The 26,083-nt window shown below is 33.6% G+C and overlaps 1 protein-coding gene across 1 annotated transcript in view; it reads left to right on the top strand.

Annotated features, from left to right (window-relative positions):
* Positions 1-6,049: 6,049 nt before the first annotated feature.
* Positions 6,050-26,083, top strand: part of SKB1 (SHK1 binding protein 1) — a 41,234-nt gene continuing 21,200 nt past the window's right edge. The window contains exons 1-4 of the mRNA XM_089992180.1: positions 6,050-6,497; positions 16,018-16,138; positions 23,445-23,554; positions 25,876-25,965. Of these exons, the coding sequence (XP_089848306.1) occupies positions 6,363-6,497; positions 16,018-16,138; positions 23,445-23,554; positions 25,876-25,965 (456 nt within the window). The 5' untranslated portion in view covers positions 6,050-6,362. The remainder of the gene's footprint in view (positions 6,498-16,017; positions 16,139-23,444; positions 23,555-25,875; positions 25,966-26,083) is intronic.

Raw genomic sequence — 26,083 nt, 5'->3', positions numbered from 1 at the left:
TACCTGGTGTTAAGGATCACCCCTCACAAAGACTACTGAATAACTCCAAACTACCTGGTCTTGGCTTTATATTATTTTGAGACTATTTGCATATAAATAACAATTTTTTTTATCGAACTACTCGCTCTTGGATATAATATTATCATAGTGAATATTGGAAACTCATAGGATTGGTGCTTACGCTGGTTTATATTTGACCGACTTGCCTGTCCACAATCTTTTCTTGTGATAAGCTTTAAAATTTTTAGTGCAACTTTTCTTATCTTTCACAAAACAATTTCTCAATGCATGCCATTTTTTATAATTAATGCAATATGCTCAAATATCATAATGAGTTACACCTCGCATGCATCAATATGCATTTTCATAACTCATATGCATCAATATGCATTTTCAAAATCTACATGCTTACAATTTAAATAGCATGAATTCATAGATGAAGCATAATTTTTCTTCCTCAAACATTTATGCATCACATTGTACATTTAAAAAATGACTATCATGAAAGATACAACATTCACATCCACACAATTCAGTGTGTCATTTATATAATATCCATAAAATTGTTTATACTTATTCAAAATACGTCAACATGCAGAAATTGCCATAATTAACATAATTTCACATTATGAAGCTGGAAATTTGGGCAAAGCCTATTCTTAATTCAAATTAAATTTCTCAAAAAATTTGGTACAATACCTGCTTTATTTTTTTGTAATAATGTCTATAAATCTTTTGAATTTAAAACCATACATGTCCTGTATTAATTCAAAATTTCAATAATTATTTTGACAGGACTTCATCTATATATATTTTAATTTCCAAGGATCTTGCTCTATATTAATTCAAAAATTAAAAGAGCATTTTAACATAACTTCCTCTATATCAATTTGAAACTCTAGGACACTTCTTCTATATAAAGTCAAAATTGTAAAGATCCTTATAAAATTTTTAGTAGAGCCTCCTCTGTGCCAGTTCATAAATTTGAGGATTTGTATAATTTTTTTTGACAAAACTTTCTCTATATTCTAAGAATCATTATAAAATTTTTGACAAAGCTTCCTTTGTAACAACCTGAATATTCAAAAGGGGTTCTAAAATTTCGTTGACATAACTCCCTGTATAACAACTAAAAATTATTGAAATATTTATGAAAATTTTGCCAGAACCACCACTATAGTAGTTCAAAATTTTAGAAATATTTATAAAAATTCCAACAGAAGCTCCCTTATAATAGTTTAAAATTATAAAATTGCTTATAAAAATCTTAACAGAACCTCTCCTATATGGAAGCATAATGAAACCACATTTTTAGCATAATTGCCACAATCTAATTTGTAAAAGAAATCTTAAAGGTTCAAAAAAAAATTTATGAAGTCCTACAAGCGCATACAAATTACCAGAATAGCGCTACAAGTACATACATGTTTTTACAAAATTCTTGTCAAGAGCTCCGCAGTGCTACCTCAAAATAGTTGTTGAGTCGAACATAACTTATGTTGGCTAAGCTCCAAACGACAATTTCAAACCGCCTAAACTCCTTATAATTTTTTTAAAACAGTAGATAGGTAGCAAATGGGATCTAATAGGATTTCTACGTTTTAGAACTAAAAATAACTAGGTCTTAATGTAAAAAATATAGAAAGAGGTTGGGGATTTTTAGAGAGACAAAGGGAAAAGGGGAGAGAGAAAGGTAAAGAGAGAAGGGTGAGTTAGGTGAGAGAGAAAGGAGGTGGGGGTGGGGGGTGGGGGGAGGTATTTATAGGCTAATAAAAATTGGTGCCCTTGGTGTCCTTATGTTGTAAAAGGGGAGAGGGTGACTCACCCTCTACTGAGCAAAACTGTGTCCTAGACAATGGTTTTTGTGACTGAGTTTTGCAAAACAACTAACAAAAACCATTGAATATGATGGTTTTTATGAAGAAGGTGGGTATTATATAATTTTGTATTATTTCTTTTATTTATTTCAGTTTCATAAATAATCATTTTAATGCCTTGATAAATTTACTATTTTACTCTCTTATAATTTAATTATTTACCAAAATATATCCTTAGGTCATAAAATTACCATTTTACCATTATACAATTTAATTATTTTCCATAATATATCGCCAGACTATGAAATTACTATTTTATCACTGAATAATTTAAATATTTTCAAGCATATATCCATAAAATATAGTTTCAAATTAATATCCATATATGTTAAAAATATCCACTTGGATAATATTCATATATGCTTAAAGGATCTGGACACTATTTGAGCATGGATCTAGATCAATATCAAGAACCAACTAAGGATTTAGATCTGATTCAGATTCAACTAAATTTTTTTTGGGTTCAAGCGCACTTAACAAATCACACATCACAATAAAAGAATTTATTAAACCTTTAAAAATCTAATGTATTATGCCCATAGAGCTAATATTTGAGTCTGAACATTCATTGCATGCATATATCATCAAAGTGGCATTTCAAAAGGCACATTATCACATGCATTATTATTCCAATACAATTACACATGAATTATATTCTTCCTTATGAAATGGCATATGCGAAATCCAAGCTTAAGAAACCATTATGCATGGATCTTTAAAGTTCGCAAAGTCTGCGAAAGCTCATAAACATGCGGGAGCTCATAATTATGTAAGAGCTTGTAAGTATTTCAAAGGTTTGTAATTATTCCAAAAGCTCTTAAACATTTCAAAAGCTCATAAATATTTCAAAAGCTCATAATTATTTAAAAGCTCATAAATATTTCAAAAGTCTATAATTATTAAAAAAAAACTCGTGAATATGAGAAAAAACTTGTAAATGTTTACCCTTGCATTTTTTGCATAATAAATAAATTTATATATATATATATATATTACTATATATGTATGCATATATATATTTATACATATATAAAAATTGAATATAATTATATATTATATAATTATCCAAAATGATATGCATACGGATCATACACTTGCATGCATTAGAAATGAACAAACACCAGAGTTAGCATAGAATTACCCTACTTTGAAATGAGTGAAGCTCCACTATGTAAAGTACTTGCCGACGGTTCGAATATGGCAAAGACTAGAGTGCATGCCTTGAGCTTTGTGTTTGGTACAAAAATGTGTGCAAATCCAATAACAAAGGTGACAGTGCAATTCCTTAGGTGTGTGGATTCCAAGGTGCATGGATCAAGGTGTACTAATTATGAGGTATGCAGATCCCAAGCTAAAAGAGTGCAGAGCCGACAGGTGGTGTCTCGCACAACCACCAAAACTAGTGGTCTCAGTTCAGCAGGGAGGCTGGAGTCTGGTTAGTAAGGGAGAACTGAACTTAAGGGCTCAATTGACCTAAGCACCACTCAACTAGGGTCCAACCAGTTGACTACACCAAGGTGCAGTCGGGTATAGTGGTGGAGCAAGGCACGGTGGAGGTGGTGCACGGTGGAGGTGGTGGTTGACAACACTTCTCTTTTGAAAGAGAGAGGAGAGAAAGTGTTGCAAATGTGGGTACTTATAGGAGAAAAGAGATGAAAAGAAAAGAGGGATTTAGGGGATAGTGATATGGGTAGGTGAGAATTTTAAGGGATGTAAGAAGATTTGGTGAGGGTTTTAGAGAATAAAAGAGTAAGGATAAGGAGTAGGAAAAAAATGAAGGAGTTGAGAGGTGATGAGCGATGGGTGGTGGGATCAAAATGGATCCCAACCCATCGCTTGGTTCTTGGATCCATTGTTGAATCCAAAACCAAGTTGGGATTTGGTTTGGGTAGGGTCCGCTAACAACAGATCCAAATGACCCCAAAATTCACCCAAATAGCATTGTACTTTCGTAAAAACCTTAATTTATCCTTAAAATAGTATTTTATTATTATTTAGTCATTTTCTCCAAATTTCCCAATTTAATTTTCCAAATAATATCAAGAGACGGGGAATTGCTAAACATTTGTAATTCACCAAAGTAGAACGATTCTGAATCGGTAAATCCCATAAAATTTGTTGACTTTACAATTGATACCTTATATATATATATATATATATATATATATATATATATATATATATATATATATAAATCTAACATTAAGCTAGCTATATTAATATGAATAGCATTTAATCAATTTAAATGATTAAAATAGCCTTTAAAGCCATAACATTTAAAAAAAAATATTGTATTGTTTTCAAGGTAAAGTGAGTCATTTTTAAAAGAAATAAATTAGTTAAGCATAATTTTCAGAAAATAACAAACTACATTCGATTAATTTGAATTTGGATAGTAAATGTGTCCCCCCTCCCCCCCCTCAAAAAAGTATCTATATATATATATATTTAAATATCGCTTTAAGGGTTTCTTAGTTATTTCAATGAATTGAACATGCCTCTATCTATATGTATTTTCAAATATGCCATTGCATATATGTATATATATATATATATATATATATATATATATATATATATATATATATATATATATATATATATATATATATATATATATATATATATATATATATATAAGCAATGACATATTTGAAAATACATAGTTATTTTTAGATTACACTTAGTTTTTTGTGTAAAAAAATACAAAGTCAACATATTATAAAAATAGTGTACTTCAATGATTTGAATTTGAGAAGTAAATGCATTTTTCTTACCCCAATAAATAACGATATGCTTTAAAATAATATCACTGTTTTTAAGAGCTTTTTATTGTTTTAATCATTTGAATATTGTTAACATTAATGTAACTAGTTTAAAGTTTGATGCACTCATATGTATATATATTATTTATGAGCTGAGAAAATATCACACTATGTAGGTTGTTGATTTCTCAAAGCTCATAAAAGTGTGCTTACATGTAACGAGGCCATTCAAAAGCTGATTCCCACTAACAAAACATGTATGCCACATCTATTAGGTTAATTGCATGAAAATGATACAAAAATAAAAAAAATGAAAAGAAAAGTTGATTCGGACCAAATGGCGACCTGACCAAATGTAATATATATATAGAGAGTAATGGGTAGGTGCGAAATGATACATGCTAAATGAGTTTTTTGGGATTTTTTTTGTCTTATTTTTAAATTATGACCGTATAAATGTGATCTATGTACTTGATTTTATAGGGATCAACTCTTGAAGTGTTTGACGACACAAGTGGAATTTTATAAGGTTCAAAAAATCAACAGTCTAAAATCTTTGTAAATTTTTGAGGCTCCAAAATATTGTTTTTTTCATCAAAAACTCATGATCTAAGTGTGAATTACTCATAAATCGACCATGCTCAACACATTTATGAGGTCAGAACTGCCAAAAAAATATCCAAAGGCAGAAAAACCCATTTAACAAGTATAATTTAGCACATATCAATTTCACACCTACCCATCTCTGTCTCTCTAAATATATAATGTTGAGCACATATCAATTTCACACCTACCCATCTCTCTCTCTCTCTCTTTATATAATGTTGAGTACGATATTGTCTAGTAGACCTCACTCAAGATTTTTCAAACCTTTTTCTTGATCAAGCCCTATAAATATGATTTATATAACTTATTTAATAATACAATATTTTGAATCAGTTGATTGTGATTTGCAAATAGGTTGAGAACTTTAAAATTCAACCGTCCAACAATAGGGATTATCACAATCACCTGATTCAAAATGTTTGTATTATTAACTAAGTTATATAAATAATATTTATAGGGCTTGATCAACAAAAAGGTTTGAAAAATCTTCAGGGAGGTCTACTCTACAATATCGCAAATAAGTTGAGAACTTTAAAAATCAACCGTCCAACAATACGGATTCGATGCCACATGAAAGAAGATGGAAGGAAGCACGACCAACTTGAGCCCCGACTATGAGCGCACTTTGCAGATGAGCCCGAGTCAAACACCCTCGCAAGCTTGGCTGGTGGCCAACAATCGACGAAACACCGATACGGTGACGTCTCATGTTGTTCTGGCGCGACTCAGTTTCTATCTAAACTAAAACCCTAAACCCTAAATTCTGTTCCTATAAAAACCCATACGAACCGCCTCAAAGCCAGACGCTTTCAGACACCATCCATCTGATTTCTAGGGTTTTTTCTGATCCCTCTCTTCCCCAAATTAGGGAACGATCTCTGGAGGGTTTGGGCTCGGTGTCGTTACTCATTCCTTCAAGAAATTAGGGCTCTTTCCTCACTCTACATTTATAGGGATCTTCTCTTCTTCATATATTTTGTGAAGGTGGACGGATTTCAATATCTATGTCAGCGGAAAAAAAGATTTTAGATACCGTTTTCTTGTTTTTTTTTTGGTAGTTTATCGTCTTTGTTGAAGAAAACGTGTGTTTCCCCCCATCTTCGAAGTCGGAAGGATGCCGTTTGCACAGAGGGCCGGGGATAAGAGCGACTCGCGATACTGCGGGATCGAGACGGAGTTCAGTGATGACATGCCTCAAGTGTTGACGTACAACTTATCTGGAGGGTTTGATTTCATCGTGTCTCCTTTGGTTTGTACATGGCTATGATTTATCTCCTTTTCGTTTCCTTTTGTTGGTAGTTGAAAAGCGTGTAGTTATATTTTCCTGTGGATGTGTCAGTGTAGTTACGTTTACCACCAGTTCCACAAATCGCTTGTTTTCACGAGAATTTTTATCTTCCGCGATTTCCGCTGTGGTACGTAAATAATATTGGTGTTTGTAACTCGTGAAAAGTTAAGCGAGTTTCTATGAAATAGAAAGCAAAGCTCTTTCACGGTTCAGGGATAGAAAGTGTTGGGTGGGGGCGGGGCTGTTATCGTTGTAAGTGTGTTATAGTTTATGTGGAAACCTTGTGTCTTATGGTTTAAATGGTGAGAAATCTCGAAAAAATTGTGTTCTGCAATGCACGATGGGTTTAATGAGTTTATGCGATGTAAGCTAACTGTTTCAAATTCACGAGTATAGCAGGTAGGGGAAGATCAAACTGACTGTCCTGTTGGTGGCTAATTAGCCAGTCACACGTGAGTTCTGGTTAGCTCCATTTGTGTGAATGGTCAGTAAGCTCACCTATAATATTGTGGTCTCAGTTGATTGTAGTGGAATGATCATGCATGAATATGTCTTCCACTAAATTACTGTTACCTACATATCATGACAATGGATGTTGGTCAATGTTAATTGAGAACTTTGTGAATGAAAATGATTGTCGTAAGTAGTGCTCTGTCTTTAGTTTAGCAATGCCACTACTGAATTTTTACTCGAAAAGAAGTCAGTTCTGCCTTGCTGCAGTAGGTTATGTGAAACATGGGGAGGCATCATGGAAGAGACACCAAAAGTAGTGTAGGTCTTGCTCCACATAGACTAGACATGACATGTGGAGGCTCGTTCTGCAAAGGTTGCACTATTTTGTCTACAACATGAAATCTCATGGTCTTCTATACTCTTTAACGCATTTGTGTTTTCAATAAAACACATTGCTTTTCTGATATCAAGCCTACCTCAATTTCTTGGTCACTGTGGTTCACATAAATGTATGGTGATATTTTGATCTCCTCTGTTAACAAGGCTTGAAGTAAGCACGATTCAGTACTTCAATCACTTGGAACACTTAGGGCATGTTTTGTTGAGTCTCATGAGATTTGGACTCTCATGCAAATGAGAGAATGAATCTCATTGGCATTGGCTAAACAAACATCATAAAATGAGCGGTGAGAATGGACTCTCATTTGCCATTACAAATGAAAATTGCTTTCTCATTTATGTGAGAATCAGAATCACATGGAGCCTCATTTGATTCTGATTCATATTACTCCAAATAAAATTTCATTTGGAATCACATGTGGCCCAGCAAACCAAACTTACCCTTGATGGGGCAGAGAACATATCTGTTCTAAGAAAAAAATGGTGGAGAGATATCAATGCAGGACTTGTTATAATTATAATTTCAGGAAATTATTTTACTTTTATTTGGGAACCTTTGCTGGTTATGATAAATGGTGAGAAATCTAGGAAAACAGTGCATTTTACAACACTGGATTTGATGAGTCCATGTGATGTAAACAAACAGTTTTACAATTCAGGAGTATAGTAGGTAGGGGAGGAAAATAAATGTGCCAGTATGGTGGTGGCTAATTAGCCAGTCACACGTGAGTTCTGGTTAGCTCCATTTTGTGTGAATGGTCAGTAAGCTCACCTATAATATTGTGGTGTTAGTTGATTGTAGTGGAATGATCATGCATGAATATATCTTCCACTCAATTACTGTTACGTACATATCATGAAAATGGATGTTGGTCAATGTTAATTTAGAACTTTGTGAATGAAAATGATTGTTGGAATCTTTAGTTTTAGCAATGCCACTACTTAATTTTGTTTAAAACCATTCATTTCTTAGTTACCTTGTTAATAATGCATTACAAATTTTTTGTGACCTTTAAGAGGAACCTGTTACTCGGAAAGAAGCCAGTTTTGCCCTGTTGGAGTAGGTTAGGTGAAACATGGGGAGACATCGTGGAAGAGACAACATAAGTAGTGTAGAACTTGATCCACATAAACTAAACATGAGATGTGGAGGCTCGTTTTTCAAAGGCTGCACTATTGTCTACAACTTGAAATCTCATGGTCTTCTATTCTCGATAAATTAACTTGTTTTGTGTTTTCAATAAGACACATCATTTTTTTTTGATATCAAGCCTACCTCAATTTCTTGGTCATTGTGATTCACATAAATGTATGGTGATATTTTAATCTCCTTTGTTAATGAGGCTTGAAGTAAGCATGACTCAATACTTTAATCACTTGGAACACTTAGCGTAGAGAACATATCTTCTATGAGAAATATGACACACGAGCAATCAAGATCATACTTGGAGCTTATTGGATCATTTTAGATCCATATCTTTCATTTTTTGATAATTTTTGTTTTGGATCTTTGTAATGGGAATTGGATTTATTAGTTGCAAATTTGAATTTAGTAATTTTAATAGATTGTGATACTTTTTTAATTTGTTTTTTTAAATAGGAAGTTTAGGCTTATCAGGATTGGGTTCTTCTCATTTATAAATGTATGAGATGTTTATAGGATTTGGTAGATTAAAAGATTGAGATATTTGTTAGTTAATTTAAATTTTTTGTTATTTATTTAATTTCCAATCATTTTCATGTAATTTCCTTCAATTTCTTGCTTTTCTTAATCAATTCCTAGTTTGGTTAGATTTTTTTCTGCAAATTGTGTTTTGGGTTTACATTAGTTTAGTATCAGAGCAAGGTGCTAGACTATGACGATTAGTTATTTGAAATGTTGAAAATTTTGAAAAAAAGATCTCGATGTTGAATATTAAGCTTGCAATAAGGTCCTTGATGATTGGTAGAACCTGAGAGAACAATTTCTCAAATTGAAAGAATATCTTGTGAGCATATGTCAAAAGTAGGAGAAACATCCTTAGTTGTCAAAAGCGCTAGGCGGTGAGCCCCTAAAAAGATTAGACAGGGCCTAGACGGGACTAGGTGGACTAGTCGATACCCTAATTAAAAAGTTAAAAAATACACAAAATATGTAGACAAACTGCTAAAATTAATAACAAACATGTATACAACATAAAATAGATCAACAATAGGCAACAAACAAAACAAAATATGTTGTCGAACATTATAGAGCAATTATATTAAATAACCTACTTAAAAAAATCAAGAATAAATGAACAATCGTATAAACTGTACAACTTACAATATGAATGAACAATATACAAAAAATAAAATTATGTGTGAAAAAAATTAACAATAAACATAAGCAATAGACAAATAAAAAGAAGAAATGAACAATTGAATAAACAAACCATGCAACTGATAACTACTCAAAAAAATCAAGACTAAATGAAAAATTGGATAATCAAACCATAAAACTAAAGATGTGAATAAACAATATATAAAAAATAAAATCATGTATACAAAAAAACTAACGACGAATTATAAGAAGAAATGTACAATTAAATTAACAAACCATGCAACTGATAACTGACAATGTAAATAAAAGGCAACTACTTAATTTAAACACAATTAAAGCCTTAACAATATTAAATTCACATTCAAGTCATACTAAAATCTCATGAGTCATAACTAAACTACTAAGAGTTTATAATAACTATGAAGATCCTAAAACTAAACCATCTAGGGCCTATAGGCCATAACTATGAAGATCCTAAAACTAAACCATCTAGGGCCTATAGGCCATGAATTAGGACAAAAAGTCCTCATTGCATCCAACTGTCGTGCGATGATCTCTTTATCTTGGCACTTTCTTTTGGCAAGTGGGTCATCATCATCTTCGGAATCTGGAACAATGGTTGGAAGTCCTTTATCTTTGCATTTTTTGCAGTATCCTTCTACCTCAAATTGCTTCTAGTTTAGCAGTAACATCAACATGAAAAGTGACACGAATAGATGAAAAATCACACGGACATACATTTTGACAAAGACCTACAATATGTTTCTTAAATCTATGAGTTCCACCTCTATTAATAGCTATATGATTAAAAGGGTAAGGATCAAAGAATCCCAATAAGTTTACAATAACAACTTGAATCTAATCCTTAGATGATGAACTTGAAAGTCCACCATCATCATCTAAAGTATCTTTATATATATTGATCATCTTTTTTTGTTTCTGTAGAGCTAGCTTTGTCCTCTCCTTCAATCCTCACTACCTTCTTTCCTTTGTTCGGTATTTTCTTCCTTTGGTCTTATGCTGTACAAGTATTTGTGCCCTTTATACCTCAACACTCTAGATGCCTTATCAACAAGAGACCATGTAAGTGAAGTGTCATCTTCAAAAGCTTTCTTATCTTCACTTGGCCACTCATCTTTTTCATTGACTTTTAAGATGATGGGGTCCATGAGATCTCCTTTGCTCATTCGCTCCTCGTATCTTCGCTCATTGTACCTTCGCTTCAATCTCTGTTTATATTGCACAAAACTAAATCATTCAACTTCTTGTGCAAAAGTCGGCTTCTTTTCTTTGTATGAATCTAAAAAAAATATAAAGTTAAAATTTATATAAATTGACAAATATTGTTTAGTAGTAATTTAGTAAATAATAGATTACTACAAAAGTACTTCAGTTACGTCCGCAACCGAATAAACTACATGTGAGGCCTATGATCTAAAGAACAAAGGCCTGGAGCTAGGTACAACCAATGCCAAAGGAAATCCACCAATCTACTATAAAGAAAAAATATCAAATTAGATGTAATTGAAGTATATAAGTTATAAAAATAATGCAAAGAGAAAGTTATATTAAATTAGATCAACTTACTTGGCAAATACACTTCTCTTCTTCTTTGCTAACTCTATCCCAAAAGGCTCATTAGCAGTTCTATATTTTATCAGTTGGTCTACTAGTGCACTTCGATCATCTTCACTTAGAACATGACAATTGATTCAATCATACAAACCAAAAACAAAATTTACACTTAATAGAATACAAAAAAACTTAACTTATATCTTTATTTGTTCCTTTGCTCACTATCAACCATTTGAAGGACATTAGTCAAAGGAGCTATTCTTTTAAGAACATGACTCACCCCTTCTAAAATTTTGCGTTCATGACTATCTTTCACATCTTTTACCGACTAATGTTTTTGAGAAACTGCTTTTGGATCAATCATTTCCAACATGAACCTCAATTCTTTTTTGGAAGTGTATATGCTTTCTAGGGTTAAAAACCCAGTAGCAAAACTTGTCACTGCAGGCCTATATGGGTCAACACTTGAGTATGCTTATATATGAATAGGAACAATTGCTTTGTTTTTTTAAAGATGTTCTTTAAATGTTACAACTCTCCTATATCTTCCAATTGCAAATCCAAACAATATGCAACATAAAAAGTCCAAACCAAATGCTTTTTTTTCTCCAACATCTTACCAGCTTTGACATAATTGGAGGCATTGTCGATAACAATTTGAACCACATTTTCTTCACCAACTTCTTCAACAATCTCGTTCAACATTTCAAAAAGCAAAATTGCATCGTTAATTTCATCAGATGCATTAACTAATTTTCAAAACATTGTACCTATGGTGAAATTAACCAAGAAATTAATAAGTGTTCAACCCTTAGTATGAAATTATGGATATTATGCTGCATCCATATTTGGCCCAATACACTTTGTATTGATTCAAGAACTCCTTTGCTTTCACTATTTTTTTCTTAAAAATTGGTTCTCGCAACTCGTGGTATGATGAAAGCTTCATCCCCAGTCCAAATTGGCCTATGACTTCAATCATCAATCATATTGTGAAATGAAGGCAACTTTGTTGTACTAAAAGGTAATCCCGCTTTATAAAACCACCTACCAATGTATTTGCACACTGCATCCCTTTATTCTTTCTTGAAGCGGTTCTCTAACGTGGAGTGTTTCAATCCACTGTTGGTTCTTTGCCTTCCTTTCTTTGGATCACCTCGAAAGTATATATCTGTAGGTCTTTTTGCCTATGGTGGTTCCAAGCCAAAGGCACTACTTGACTGCCCCTGCATTTGTGAAGTTGTAGGTCCTTCATCGGAATTGAAACTGAGAACATGTAGTCAGATCTCCCTTTGTATATATTAATTGTATTTTTTTTATTTTTTCCATCACTTTTCTTCTTCACTAGAATTTGAAGCCTTTGAATCTACTTACATGTTGCAAATACATGATCTGAATCCTACTTTCTACTAAACAAACTATGTAGATCACATCTGGAAAGTTAGATCCAGAGTTACTAGAAATGCCTAGGTAACTGGGGAAGAGCGGTTCCTCGAAGCGCATTTTTTAGGGGAAGCGTGCTTCCACCCTCGCTTCCCCCATTTTTTGTATTTTTTTTTGTTTATTTTTCTCTTTTTTCGCTTCCCCTCGCTTCCTAGGTTGCTTCCGATTCGCTTCCTAGGTCGCTTTCGAGACGCTTCCTGATTTGCTCTTAAGTCGTCCCACGCTTCCTGCTTCCTAAAATTTTGAAAGTGCCTCGCTTCCCGCTTTTGCTTCTTGTATCGCTTCCTCGACTGACAATTATGGTTAGATCTGCAAAACTTGTAAGAAAGTTGAAAAAAATGGTGTATTTTATTAGATTGTATGTACAAACGACTGCAGAAAATATTTATGTATATATCATACAGTCATTAGTCACCGATATTCTTCTCGTCAATTTCTCGGCAGGAAAGTATTACGATATTTCAGTTTTGGCGATATTTTGAAAATCATTGGAAAATATTGGCTGACATTGGAATACTGATAATATCACATTATTTTCAAAATACCTGCGATATCGGTGACTATGATATCATATACACAGATATCGGCTATATTTTCTAAATTTTGCCTATATCTATCTTTTCATGTGGTAAAAGTTTAAGGCAAAATATCGTAGGATTTTTAAATTAATATTTATTGCGATGTTATCATGATATTATTATATTATCGCGTTAATATCATGATATTTTCAGTCACTTTTATATGTCTTTTCTACAGTTTAAATGCTTTCCTTTTTCTTTTTATATATTTTCTATAACAAAATTTCTATAAATTTTATTTACATTTCTAAAATAACTTTGCTATGTCTACATATTCTTTTCTTACTTTTGCTAATTTTAATACTTTTTTAGTGCCAAGATTTTTTTGAGATTCATCAATGCAACCTTTATTATCACGATATTTGGCTTGCACATATATAGTAGAAACCGATGTTTAATCTATATGCATGTATATATTATGTATATACACGTGTTTATGTATGTGTGTGCATGTGTATATATAGGACAGATTTATAAATATACAATTATGAGTTCTTTTTTTTATTAACTTGGTGCTAAATTTTGGACTTGGTGAAAGTTAACCAAGTACAAAATTGGACAAAAAAGGTTGGGTGCGAGGTTTACCACACTTGACACTTGTTGACCTGCTCCCAGCCATGTTGGGTGCTGCACCCTCACTTGCTTGTCGATGCGGTGCTTCATGGGCACCCATTTACATAGCTTTTGAATGATGAAGTTTCTATTGTGATGATTATCTTGATAGCAATGGGTTCACAATCAATTGCTTTCCCATGATTATTGAGTGATATTTAGGGTTGGAGGCTTAGTTGCATTTTGTGTTAAAATTCTTCTTATCAAACAACTTGATGGCTGTGGCCAAAATGTTGATTTGACCAAAATATTTGTTTGAAAGTTTTATTGCGGGTAAGCTCTTAGGTAGAAATGCCATCAAATCATTTCTCCAGTTGGTAGATCAAAGATTGGGTTCTGTGCCTTTGGCATGAAGGTGATGACTTGCATTGGTCTGGCTTTTTGTGCTTCATGTGATCTCCCATTCGCGGTGCCATTCTGAACTCTAGTTGTCAATCATGTCAATCATGTTTGGTGTGGATTCGAAAAGTGATAAGCAGGAGAAAGCAATAAGGGGAACTGTTTGATAAGCAAAATAGGATGAGTGAAGTTAGAAAAAAGTGAAGAATGTAAGGAAAAATAACTGTTTAACATGATAGGTCAGTATCTTAATCTATAAGATATTTCAAGATATCCTAGCTCACATTGTTTAGAAAACATTAAAATAAACATGGAACATTCAAAAACAACTATTGTGCATGCGATATGTATTGGCTTGGTTCCGAACCTCCTAGTTGGAAGTCACAGGAGCATGTCATGTTGACTACATCTGGCTCTATGGATGTGTTCAGCATGGTGAAGATGCTAACTAAGAGTTAACCCTTGGATCATAATTTTTTGATGAAAAAAATATGATTTTTTAGGGGTGAAAAATTGGCACATTGCAGGTTGTTGATTTTTCAACCCTTGGAAAATCCAATCTACACATCAGTAAAACATGATGCAGGAGCTGCTTTCTACTAAAACAAACATGTAGATCATGTCTGGAACATTGGATGTTCCAAAAAAAGTGTTTCACCTGGGGGTTTGGAACCTAAAAGTATAGCCAATATTTTTCCTATATGTGTAGTATGAGACAAAAAGACATCTTGGAATTGCAAGTTTACCTTATATATCAAGGCACTAAACATTTTAACAAAAAGAGATTATGCAACAATTAACACATTCTACAATGTATTCTCCTCGGTAAGATCTAAATAAACATTACAAGATGTGGATGGCACTCTTTAGTAAGATGCTACAATAATAAATTGACATTATAGTTGCTTCAAGAATCCCAATTTCTGAATCTATAAAATCACATTTCTTGAATATAAGGAATCAAGAATTCTCATAGTAGGAAGTGAGATTCTTGACATGTTCCTGCTTGTCTTGGAAGCGTGTCTTCCCACTTTCATACTTGACTTCCTAGGAAGAGGGATTCCCCATTCTATTTAAGTGCTTGCAGTAACCATGTTTGGAACCTTGCAAAATGGCTGGTTTTTTACTTGATCCAAGAAATCTTGTTAAAGCATGTGACTTTTGTGTTGACCTCGTGGATGTAACATCTGTAAGTTTCATTTCTATGATCTTGTTGGAAAGTTCGATGTAAATATAAAAGGGGAATTTACTTAGACCTCATTCTTTTGACCTTAAACAAATCTCCATGGCTGGTACATTGGTAATTGTAATTCTAATGCAGACTTCCACTATTTTCTTCATGCCAAATAAGGCAAACAAACAAAAGTTAAGAAAGCAGGATATTTGATATTGAATTGCTTTGAAACTGAGTATCTGATTAGCTTTAAATTTTTTTCTGTGTTATCCTTTATTTGTGGCATGTTTAGGTGGAACATTAAACTGGTGCTGAGTTAGCTATTCTTTTAATGAGCCAATCACTAATTTTATTTGTTTGAAAGATCAGTAACTTCACATGTAACATTTTGGAGTTTGTTGGTTAGTTGCATTGCATTATCTCTGATCTACATCACCTGAATTGAATAAAATCGTTGGATGGTAGAAACATTTTGCTGATTACAATTTTTTTCCAAAGATTTGACTGGACTGCATTTGAACTATTTCCAAGTAGAGTTGCTTTTACCTTTTGTATCTCTGTTCCTCTTATAATACTTTCAATAATTATTGCATATGATCATGGCAGATTGACCCTGGCTATAGGCCTAGTTTGTTCAGAAGTGATGATGGCAATGGAGCTCGTGCCCTTCCATTTTCAGGATCTGACCTAGTTTTGAGTCCTGCGCAGTGGAGTGGACATGTTGTTGGTAGGTAATGATGCTGGCAAGTCCTGTTTCTGCTTCACACTCATTGACTATTATCTTATAATTCGGTGCAGTGTTTGTGTGCTGGTCTGCTTATTTATTTTTGGTTGTATAAAGTATCCAGTTTCTCCAACAATTTTGAGTGTGATTGTGATGCACGTCTTTTGGCTTTTAGATTTTTTGCTAATGGTCACACTGGGATAGTGAATTATCAGATTTCCCCAACGTAATGAAATTGAGGTGGGGAATAACTGAATAAGGGTGCAAATTTGATGGTTAGCTAGCTAGTTTGTAGGAGAGAACATTGCGGTTAGCAGACTGACCTTAACTGCACCTCATAGATGTCATCTTTCTTCCTTGTCTCGGGATACAGCTGCAACTTTGGAAGATTTGCCATCAACATTCTTTGTTCTCCACGTCTCGTGCACCACCATTTTGTTCCTGTCTTATACTTTTTTCATCAGGATTCCAAATCACTGAACAGATCTGCTATGGGTACTAAATGCTAAGGAACAACTTAGCTCTAGGATAGAGGGATGAAACTTATAAGGATTTCTGGATGAATGGTTCCATTTGAGGTTTGGGAAGAACCAAAATCAGCTAAGCTTATCTAGCTTGCTGTTAAGAGATTTTCTCAGCATACAGTGATGTTCCTTGACATGCTGTTGCTGCCATTTTATCTTATAGTTCATTGTCATTCCAGTTAATTCTGAACACAATTCACATTTTGTATTTTAAGAGGTATAATCAATTCACATCAGATGTCCCTTGCTCTAATGGGTAAACTACTAAAGCTTCTTGGAATAAGAGGTTCGAGGAGCTAGTTGTGTTTCCAAGAGTTAGCTTCTTGACATGCCTATATTTGCCACAATATTTTATGAGGAAACTGTAATGAAAGATAGACCTTCAACAAAAGGACAAATACTCACAACAAGTGTCTATTAAAGACACATTAACCAAAATACACAAAAGGGTACAAATGAGGAGGCTCAAGAGTAAAAATTTATAATCCTTATTTCAATCACATAAAATGCTTAAAAAGCGTTGATACAAAGAGAAGGGAGTTACCCTTATTTATACACATTAGTGAGAGACCTTGAATGGACTCAAAGAGAGTAGTTGGAGTTAGTCCAACGACTTTTATTAAATTAGTCATCAACAAAGTGTTGACTAGGATTGAGTTTACTTCAAAATGAACTAGTAGAACTAAAAAAAAAGAAAAACAAAAAACAAAACAAAAGAAAAAATCTATATAAATATTTATGTATTATATATAATTATATATATACACTTATATATACACTTTTTAACACTCTCTAACTTACGGTACAATGATCGAAAGTTTGTTTAAGAGGAAATGAAATCTAGGAGCGGTGAGAGGTTTGGTGAAGAAATATGCAAATTGGTGTTTTGATGTAACATAGGGCAGATCAATAGTCCCATGTAGATACTCCTCTTTGACGTTGTGACAGTCCATCTCAATATATTTGGCCCATTCATGAAATGTTCGGTTGCTAGCTATATACATCATACTCTTGTTGTCACAACACATGCATGATGCTTTTGTCACTTCAACTCTCGTGTCAACCAACAATCTTCTGAGCTAGACTCTGTATTTAGTTTTGGTTGACGAAAGAGAGACGTTTTGTTGCTTCTTGTACCGAAATTGATTAGCTGTGTGTACAACGTGAGCTATATCAGGTCTAGTAATTGAGAGGTAAGAGAGTGCTCCAATAAGTTGTTTATAAGGAGTGAGATCTTCAAGAGGTTCTCCATCATCAATTCACATTTTGGAGTTGACAACGTCAGGAGTACCAACTCTCTTATCATATGTGATTTCTGACCTTGAAACAATTTCAAAAGTAAATTTAGATTGAAATAATAAATAACCTCTGTGGAATAAGCAACTTCAATTCCTAAAAAATATCGCAATAAACCTAGATTAGTCATTTCAAAATGATTTTTAAGATGCTTTTTAATATTTTCAACTCCTTGTTTGTCTCCTCTGGTGATGATCATGTCATCCACGTAAAAGAGAAGAATAACAATACCTGCATCAAAAATCTTAATAAATAAAACAATGTGTCTTCAAACCAATATTGAGTATAACATGACTAAATTTGTCATACCAGGCTTTTGATGCCTCTTTGAGTCTATAAAGAGCTTTTTCTAAACGAAGAACTTTACCTTTAGGAATACATATACCAAGTGGTGCCTCCATATAAACTTCTTCAACTAGGTTTCCATTGAGAAAAATATTTTTAACATCCATTTGAAATATAGGTCATTTTCTAATAGAGGCTAAAGCTACAAAGGTCCTAAGTGTGGTCATCCCGACAGTTTGAGCAACAATTTCTTCATAATCTATCCCATACTTTTGAGAATATCCCTTGGCAACTAATCTGACTTTATATCTTTCAAAAGTTTCATCACTCTTGGATTTAATCTTATAAACCCACCTACACCCTATAAGTTTCTTTTCTTGTAGAATATCTTGAATAGTTCAAGTGTTAGCTTTTTCTAAGGCTTTTAATTCTGTTCTCATGGCTTCCCATTCAATATGTTTTAGCTTGAGTCTAAGTTGAAGGTTTTATATACAAGCGTATTAATGCAATAAATGCCTTATAGTTGGGAGAAAAAGATTCGTAGGACATAAATTTACCGTGAGGTTTAGAGAGTCTAGATGACCTTTTGGTTTGTACTTTTAAATATTTTTCTAGTGTACATGGAAAATTGAAATCCTTACGCTTGGAGTATTGCAAACAATTGGTGTCCTTATAGGTTTGCTCTTCATTAATTACATTATGTGACGTATCTACGACATCTTGACCATTATCACGGTTATATTCATAGTCACAACTATCATACTTTGAAGTCAAATCTATAAGAAAGGAATACTCCGTTACTTCTTTAGCTTGTTCAAAATAAAAAAAAAGCTTTAGGATACATTTCTTGATACATACCATTTTTCATTTTGAACACCAAACACCTATCGCCTTTTTGGTTATCTATATAACTTAGGAAGATAGAGGAATGACACAAGCAAAGTTTATCATTTTTATTAGTGAGAACAAAATATTTACATAAAAAACTCTTAATCTAGAGTAATCAAGAGTTAATTTAACAAGTTTTTCAATTAGAGTTATATTTTTTAAAGAAGAAGACGACATTCTGTTAATTAGATAAGTAACCCTTAAGGCTGCTTCGTTCCAAAATTGTTTTGTTTTTTGGTTTGCTATTAATAAGGTCCTAGTAGTTTCCATAATGTGTGTGTGTTTTCGTTTCGCCAAACCATTTTGTTGTGATGTGTGAGGACAAGATCTTTGATGTGTAATGTCATATAAATTGAGATAATCCTTAAATTCTTTTGACAAAAATTCTTTCCCTGAATCAGTATGAAAAATGAAAATATCATTTTGAAACATATTGTTAACCATTTTGTGAAATGTTTGAAAAGGTAAAAAGACCTCAGATTTATGTTTAAGGAGGTAAATCCAAGTATCCTAGAGAAATCGTCAACAAAAATTACATAATATGTGTATCCACCTTTTGATGTGACTGGTGCTGAACCCCAAACATCCGAATGTATTATCTCTAAGTAGCTTAGAGGAAACAAAAGTTCTATCATGAAATGATAATCTCTTAATTTTACCAAGAATACAATCTTTCCAAGCAAAATTTTTTGAATTACAAATTTTTTCTAAACTTGGAAGAAGCTGTATTTTGAATACATGAAGATGATCAAGTCTTTTGTGCCATAGATCCAAGTCCAATTTCTAAACACTATAACAAAAAATATTCTTGGGTAATTCCAGAAAATCCATATAGTAGAGACCTCATTCTCTATCCTTCTCTATGGCCTTCCCTAATGAGCTTTCTAGACTGCCGATCCTATACCCTTCAACTATTTGAAGAGAGGAGACGTTACATCCATAATTAGATATTTGAGATATAAATAAAAGATTTAAATTTAATTTGGGAATATATCTAACTTTTTGCGATAAAGAATTTTTTGCAGTTTTGAAATTTTCAAAATTTTCTATTATTTTTATTTCAAGAGATGTACCATCGGCTCTGAAAACAAAATATTACTATTTGGAGTCATATAAAAAGAAACACCTTAGTCAAGAAGCTAAGAAGATTTTTTGAGAACAAAAAAAGATGAAATAATTGCTTCAGTCGAGGCTTCAACTAAGGAAGATGCTTTTCTGAGAAGAGATTGAAGTATTTTCATTAGTTGCATCATAGATACGAGTCCATCTTGATTGCTTTGGTCTTTTGATTCTTGTGATAAGCCGATCAAAGTTACCTTCTTTTCATCTATTCTTTTTAATTTGGGGCATTGAGTCCTATAATGTCCCGGTTCATGGCAATTGTGACAAATCACTATTTTTTGTTATAATTATTTCCTTGTCTCCCGAGATGAGGCGGCGTATAGGTGCACATATAATTCCACGGTCTAGACACGACTAGAATGAAGTCTTCATTCTTTGGAGTTTTTTTTAGCCTATCCTCCTCCATAGTTAATTCCTCAATAGTGTCAACAATAGAGGAAACATTTCCTCTATTTAGAATGGCTGATTTGGTGGTTTCAAATTCCAGCTTCAAACGATTCACAAATTGGTAAAAGTGTTTTATATCAAGTTATTTTTGACGAAGCTCGGTATCTTTGAGACAATGCCACTTTGGCTCATGAAGAGCCAACTCTTTTTAAAATTTGGATAACTCATTATAGTATGATTTAATACGTTTGTCTCTGTCTCCTTGGGTCATAGTTTGCACAGTGTCTTGTAGATTGCACAAATGTGCAATATCTTTTAAGGGAATACATATTTTTAATGTATTCCCAAGCCTTATTGGCGTGTTCAAACTTTTTAAGACTAGAATATTTCTTGATATCTACACTATCAATTAGCCAAGACATGATCTTGGCGTACCCCATCCTCCATCCTCTTTTTTTTTTCTTATTCTCTCCTTTCGTGAGGGGTACCTCTTTCTGATTTTCATATTTTGTGAGGATTAGTTTTGGTTCCGAATCAGAATCATCTATTAACCCTCGCAACCTCTTTCCCAAAATGCGGTTCTTCATAATTGAAGCTCACATTACATAATTGGTATCATTTAGTTTAATGAGCATGACAGTGACTTTATCATTGTCTTCTTTTCTTGCAAGGGTGAGAGAGAGAAAGAAGACGAGAGAGAAAAAAAAGAAGAGAAAAAAGAGAAAGAGGAGAAAGACCAATAGCACAATCACGATTCCACGATCCTTGTGTAGAGTTAACGAACCACTCCTTTCTTCAACTATGTAGACAAAAGGATACTTGAATCAACGAAAAGGAGAAGAGGCAACTTTTTGCTTCAATGACAGGAAAGTCGAGGTAGCAGTTTTTCAAGATCCAAGACCTTCAATAAAAGCACAAATGCTCACAAGTGTCTATTAAAGACACATTAACCAAAACCCACAAAAGGGCACAAATGAGAAGGCTCAATAATCTTTATTTCAATCACATAAAATGCTTAAAAAGCATTGAAACAAAGAGAGGAGAGTTACCCCTATTTATACACATTAGAGAGAGGAAGAGAGGGGCCTTGAATGGACTCAGAGTTGTTGGAGCTAGTCCATCAGCTCAAAATGAACTAGGCGAACTAAAAAACTGAAAAATAAAAAAGAAAAGAAAAGAGAATATATATATAAATATACATATATTATATAATTATATTTATACACTTATATATATACACTTTTTAACCTCCATATGCTCTCTTGCTTTTTTCGCAAACCTCCTCGACTTTGCATTTCAATACTGTTAGAGAAGATGTACTTGTGTTCTGGGGCTAACTTTATTGTCTGAATTTGGCGTAACATGTGTAGCAAACTCTTATCTGCATCATTTCTTTGTAGGTAAATGCATGTAGTTGAAATCGTGCTAGGCGCTCGGCAGCCTAGGTGCTGGCTGAGCAGCTAGGCCAAGGATGGGCACTAGTCAAGCTCCTATGAGAACCACTTTACAAAGATATTATTCTTATTCTTATTAATTTTTCATAAAATATTAAAGTTCTTTAATCAGTATTTGTTTATTTTAGTTTTCATATTTTTTATAGTTTATGAAGAAGGTGGTCACTCCTAGTTGTCATCTGGCATCAGCTAGGTGCCTAGGTGTTGCTTACCACTTTTGGCTTTAGCAAATGTGTTGCAATCTATCTTACATGGATTTGGACACGGGGACACGACCATAGACACACAGGTGTGTCTATGTGTTTATACAATTCTTAACCTAAAGCAATAAAACTTGAATAACATCTCAAGTGCAAACTCCTCAACAACAATTCTAAATCACTACAATTTAGACTATGTGTGAGTGTTATATCATGTCAACGTGATACACATGCTAAGTGAAGTGTGCATTTGACATAGGTTGCAAGGTGAGGGATTTTATGGTTCAAGGTGTGGTGGGTGCCAACACACACAAGCTGTTAAGGCCTGATGTCATGTTTATAAATTTGGTTTGGTACTCTATCCATCTAGCTCATGGTCAATCCGAGTTTGAATGACCAAGCTTGTGCTTGGCAACTAGAGATTGACATTTTCATAGGAAGGGTGGAGGAAGGGACCCTAAGGGCATGTTTGCAATGCCCTGTGATTCTTGGATTTCTCAAGATCTTGTGATTGTAAACCACAACCATGACACTTTCTTAAGTTTAGTGAAAAATGAGAAAGCACAAGTTGTGCTTGAGTGCCAGCTGTGATTGTTCCTGCCTTAAATCTTGTGAAAGTTGGCACAAGATTGACATTGCAACCAACGTTCTCAGCTTGAAATTTCTCAGCTGTAATTGTTCATCCTACTCATGACTAAAGCAAACTCCCCTAATTTTCTTCCTTTCCCCCCTGAAAGGAATTAAGAAGGCACAATATTTGAAACCATGACCTGAAAAAAAAAGACCTTTCAAATGCTAGGCAACTGGTGTCCACCTTTTTCTTTTGTAAGAACCTGAACAAAACATGGGTGCAGGTAATTGTCTTTGTACTTCAGTGTTCAACCTAAGCTCGGGTACCCAACTTGTGCTTCCTGTTTTTCCTAAATAAAATATTTTTCCATTGTATTCCTACCATATGGTCCTATTTGTCTTATGTTGCCAATGGCGTTATGCTTAAGTAAATGCATTCTGGCACCGCTGGTTTGGATCCTTTATGCCTATTGTTTCAATAAGTGTCTGTAGTGATGTTTTAATCTAACATCATTGTTTTCTTGAACTCAAGATTATGAATTTGTTTTATGGTTAATGGGGTGCAAACTCTTAAAATTTTCAGGCAAAATCAGCTCATGGATTGACTTGGATTCTGAAGATGAAGTTCTTAGAGCTGACTCAGAAAAAACTTTGAAACAGGAAATCTCATGGGCTTCTCATCTCTCTCTGCAGGTTGGTTGACATATGAGTGACAATTCTCAATTTTTTTATAACTTGGGTTTTCGCATTATATACATGCTAATAAGTGTGCTTGGTGGACATGAAACACATGCTGCTGTGTATGATTTTCTCTGTAAAATCAGAGGAGTATCATGTGTTTCCTTGGCTAATTTTCCGTTGCCTTTCTACTTATTTTCCATCCATGGTAGGATTCCAGACTGTCAGGTTTGGCTTCCCTATTTCAAGTAGATACGAGCATGAACAATTAAGCCACTTCTGTTCTAACTCTTCAAGACATTTCACTTCTGCAATGTGGCCCTTTTTTCTCATTGTGATGTTAATGATTGTTTGATTTATAGTTTTCCCCTTCCCTTTAGTTGCATATGTTGTCTTGATAAGTTTCTTTTTTCCCAGTATGCTGCAATGAAATAGTTCAAATTTGATTGTAGTTGTTTTTCCCTTTTTCAGATTTGAAAGTCATATAGTATTATATGAGAATTTGGGGTTCTGTAAGTAGTAGCACTTTAAATTGCTTCACTACAGAAGTAATAGTCATGTGTCTATTGCAATGCTCCTTTCTGCTAGTATTGGATTTCACTGGCTATTGTTGGTAGCTTCCATAAGGGCTCATCCTCTTCCATATGTGATTGGAATGTGTACTTGAACACAATGTGATAAACTTGTAAGCCTTTTCCTTCTTTAGAGGCACTTTATATCTTAGTTTGTTAAGATAATCTTTGGACATATCTACTTTTTTATTTACTTGATTTTTGAGTTAATCTTATAACATACTTGCTATGGATGAAGAACCTGAAACAAATGCTGATAAAATGTAGTGAAATTTCAAAAATATAGTTGGTATGTTTAGGGATTTCTCTTCTTTTGCTTGCATTTATTTATTCCAATCCAATATTTTTTGAATTTATCCTGTTGAGGAAGTGGTAAATGGTGTGATTTGAATTTGAAGCTTTCTTCGATGATATAGTTACATATTTTTTTTTGATAAATTTCTAAATCAAGCGCATTAGTTTTTCTTTCTTGGTGTTATTTTATTAAGTAAATAACAGAAATGAATCTGAAATTGCATTCTAATTGGCATGATCATATGAAGGGTTTCCCCAGGTGTACTTTATGGATTGCGCTAGAGGTTTAGAAACTCAATTGTAAGTAAAGTTATGTTCTATTAGCATCAAAACCTCTTGTGCTTTAACTGTACTGACTAGAAAGCTTTTCCCTACCTGAAGTGGTACTTTTCAGAAACTGTAAGCTTCATTCCTTCAACCTATGTTCATTTGGTTCTCACATCACACCCACGGGTCAAGGTTTGCTGTGAACAAAGCTCTTAGAAATGATACGTTAATCATTGCATTGCGACACAAAGAAAGTGAGACGTAAGATGCAAGGCCTAGAGTGTGCTCCACCTAATTTTGTACCGAATCTTGTTGATTCTTTGTCGCGTGCACCTGAACGAGCCTTACCTGAACAGTTTGAAAGTAGACCTGCTTGAACCTAAACAAATCTACACCTATACCCATAATAACCTTAATCTACGAGGACACAAACTGCTTCATACTCAATGCACGGAGATCTGAAAAAATTTGTACACACACATATATATTATCCTCATTGAATACATACATTTCTAATTTTTTGAAATTATTTAAACAAAATATTCCTGATAACTCTATTTCAACAATTGTTGCCAATAGTTTAACCCAGTCCATTATAAACCCGCAATTTATATCCAATCTGAACCCCATACTTATATGGTCTTAAATAAATATTATATATGACCTGAGCTAGAGCAGATTCCTATCGGTATGGTCTAATTTTCAGGCCACATTCAAAATCGTTCTGATGAATCCCAACCCAAACCAATTTACTTAATAGTTACTATTAGCAACATGAGAAGATACCACGTGGTGGATGAGAGAACAAATCCAATGACCACAGGAACAAGAACATCCTTAACATAGGAACAATAATTTATGTACAACATGTATTCACACATGCATGGAATGAAATTAAAAGCTCCAAACTGAGTCCATGTAAACCTCACAAAGTAAATGGTGCTGGGATTTTATTTGGGATTCCTGTTGACATTTAGATTGTATGCCATGTTTTAGCGTTTATAAACATAATGCCAATGCCTCTGCAAAATTTATTTGATATGGAGAAGTGCTGCATTTCATTGGATGTTATATAATGCTTTGGCCTGTGCTTTGTACATTTTCTGGAAGTGGTCCCAATAGCTTTTGATAACTTATAGTTCTTGATTTTCTTTTTTTTATGTCAGCTTGTGCTATTGAAATTTATTTTATGTGGTTTTGTAGGCATGCTTGCTTCCTTGCCCACGAGGACCATCTTGTGGTAACTATGCCAGATGTGTCAATCAGATTTTGCAAGGGTTGAATAATATGCAGGTGGCTTGCCAACAAGTTGACTATCACAAGTCCTTTTCCATATGTTGCTTGATTATTTGTAAATTTATAAAATTTATATTCACTACTATGTCGCAGGGACTCAGCAAACCGGGTGCCG

The sequence above is a fragment of the Nuphar pumila genome, chromosome 16 (genome assembly GCF_984573655.1).
Source record: "Nuphar pumila chromosome 16, dmNupPumi1.hap1.1, whole genome shotgun sequence".
Classification (NCBI taxonomy): domain Eukaryota; kingdom Viridiplantae; phylum Streptophyta; class Magnoliopsida; order Nymphaeales; family Nymphaeaceae; genus Nuphar; species Nuphar pumila.
The sequence above is the reverse complement of the archived record's forward strand: the minus strand, read 5'-3'. Positions and strand labels throughout refer to the sequence as shown.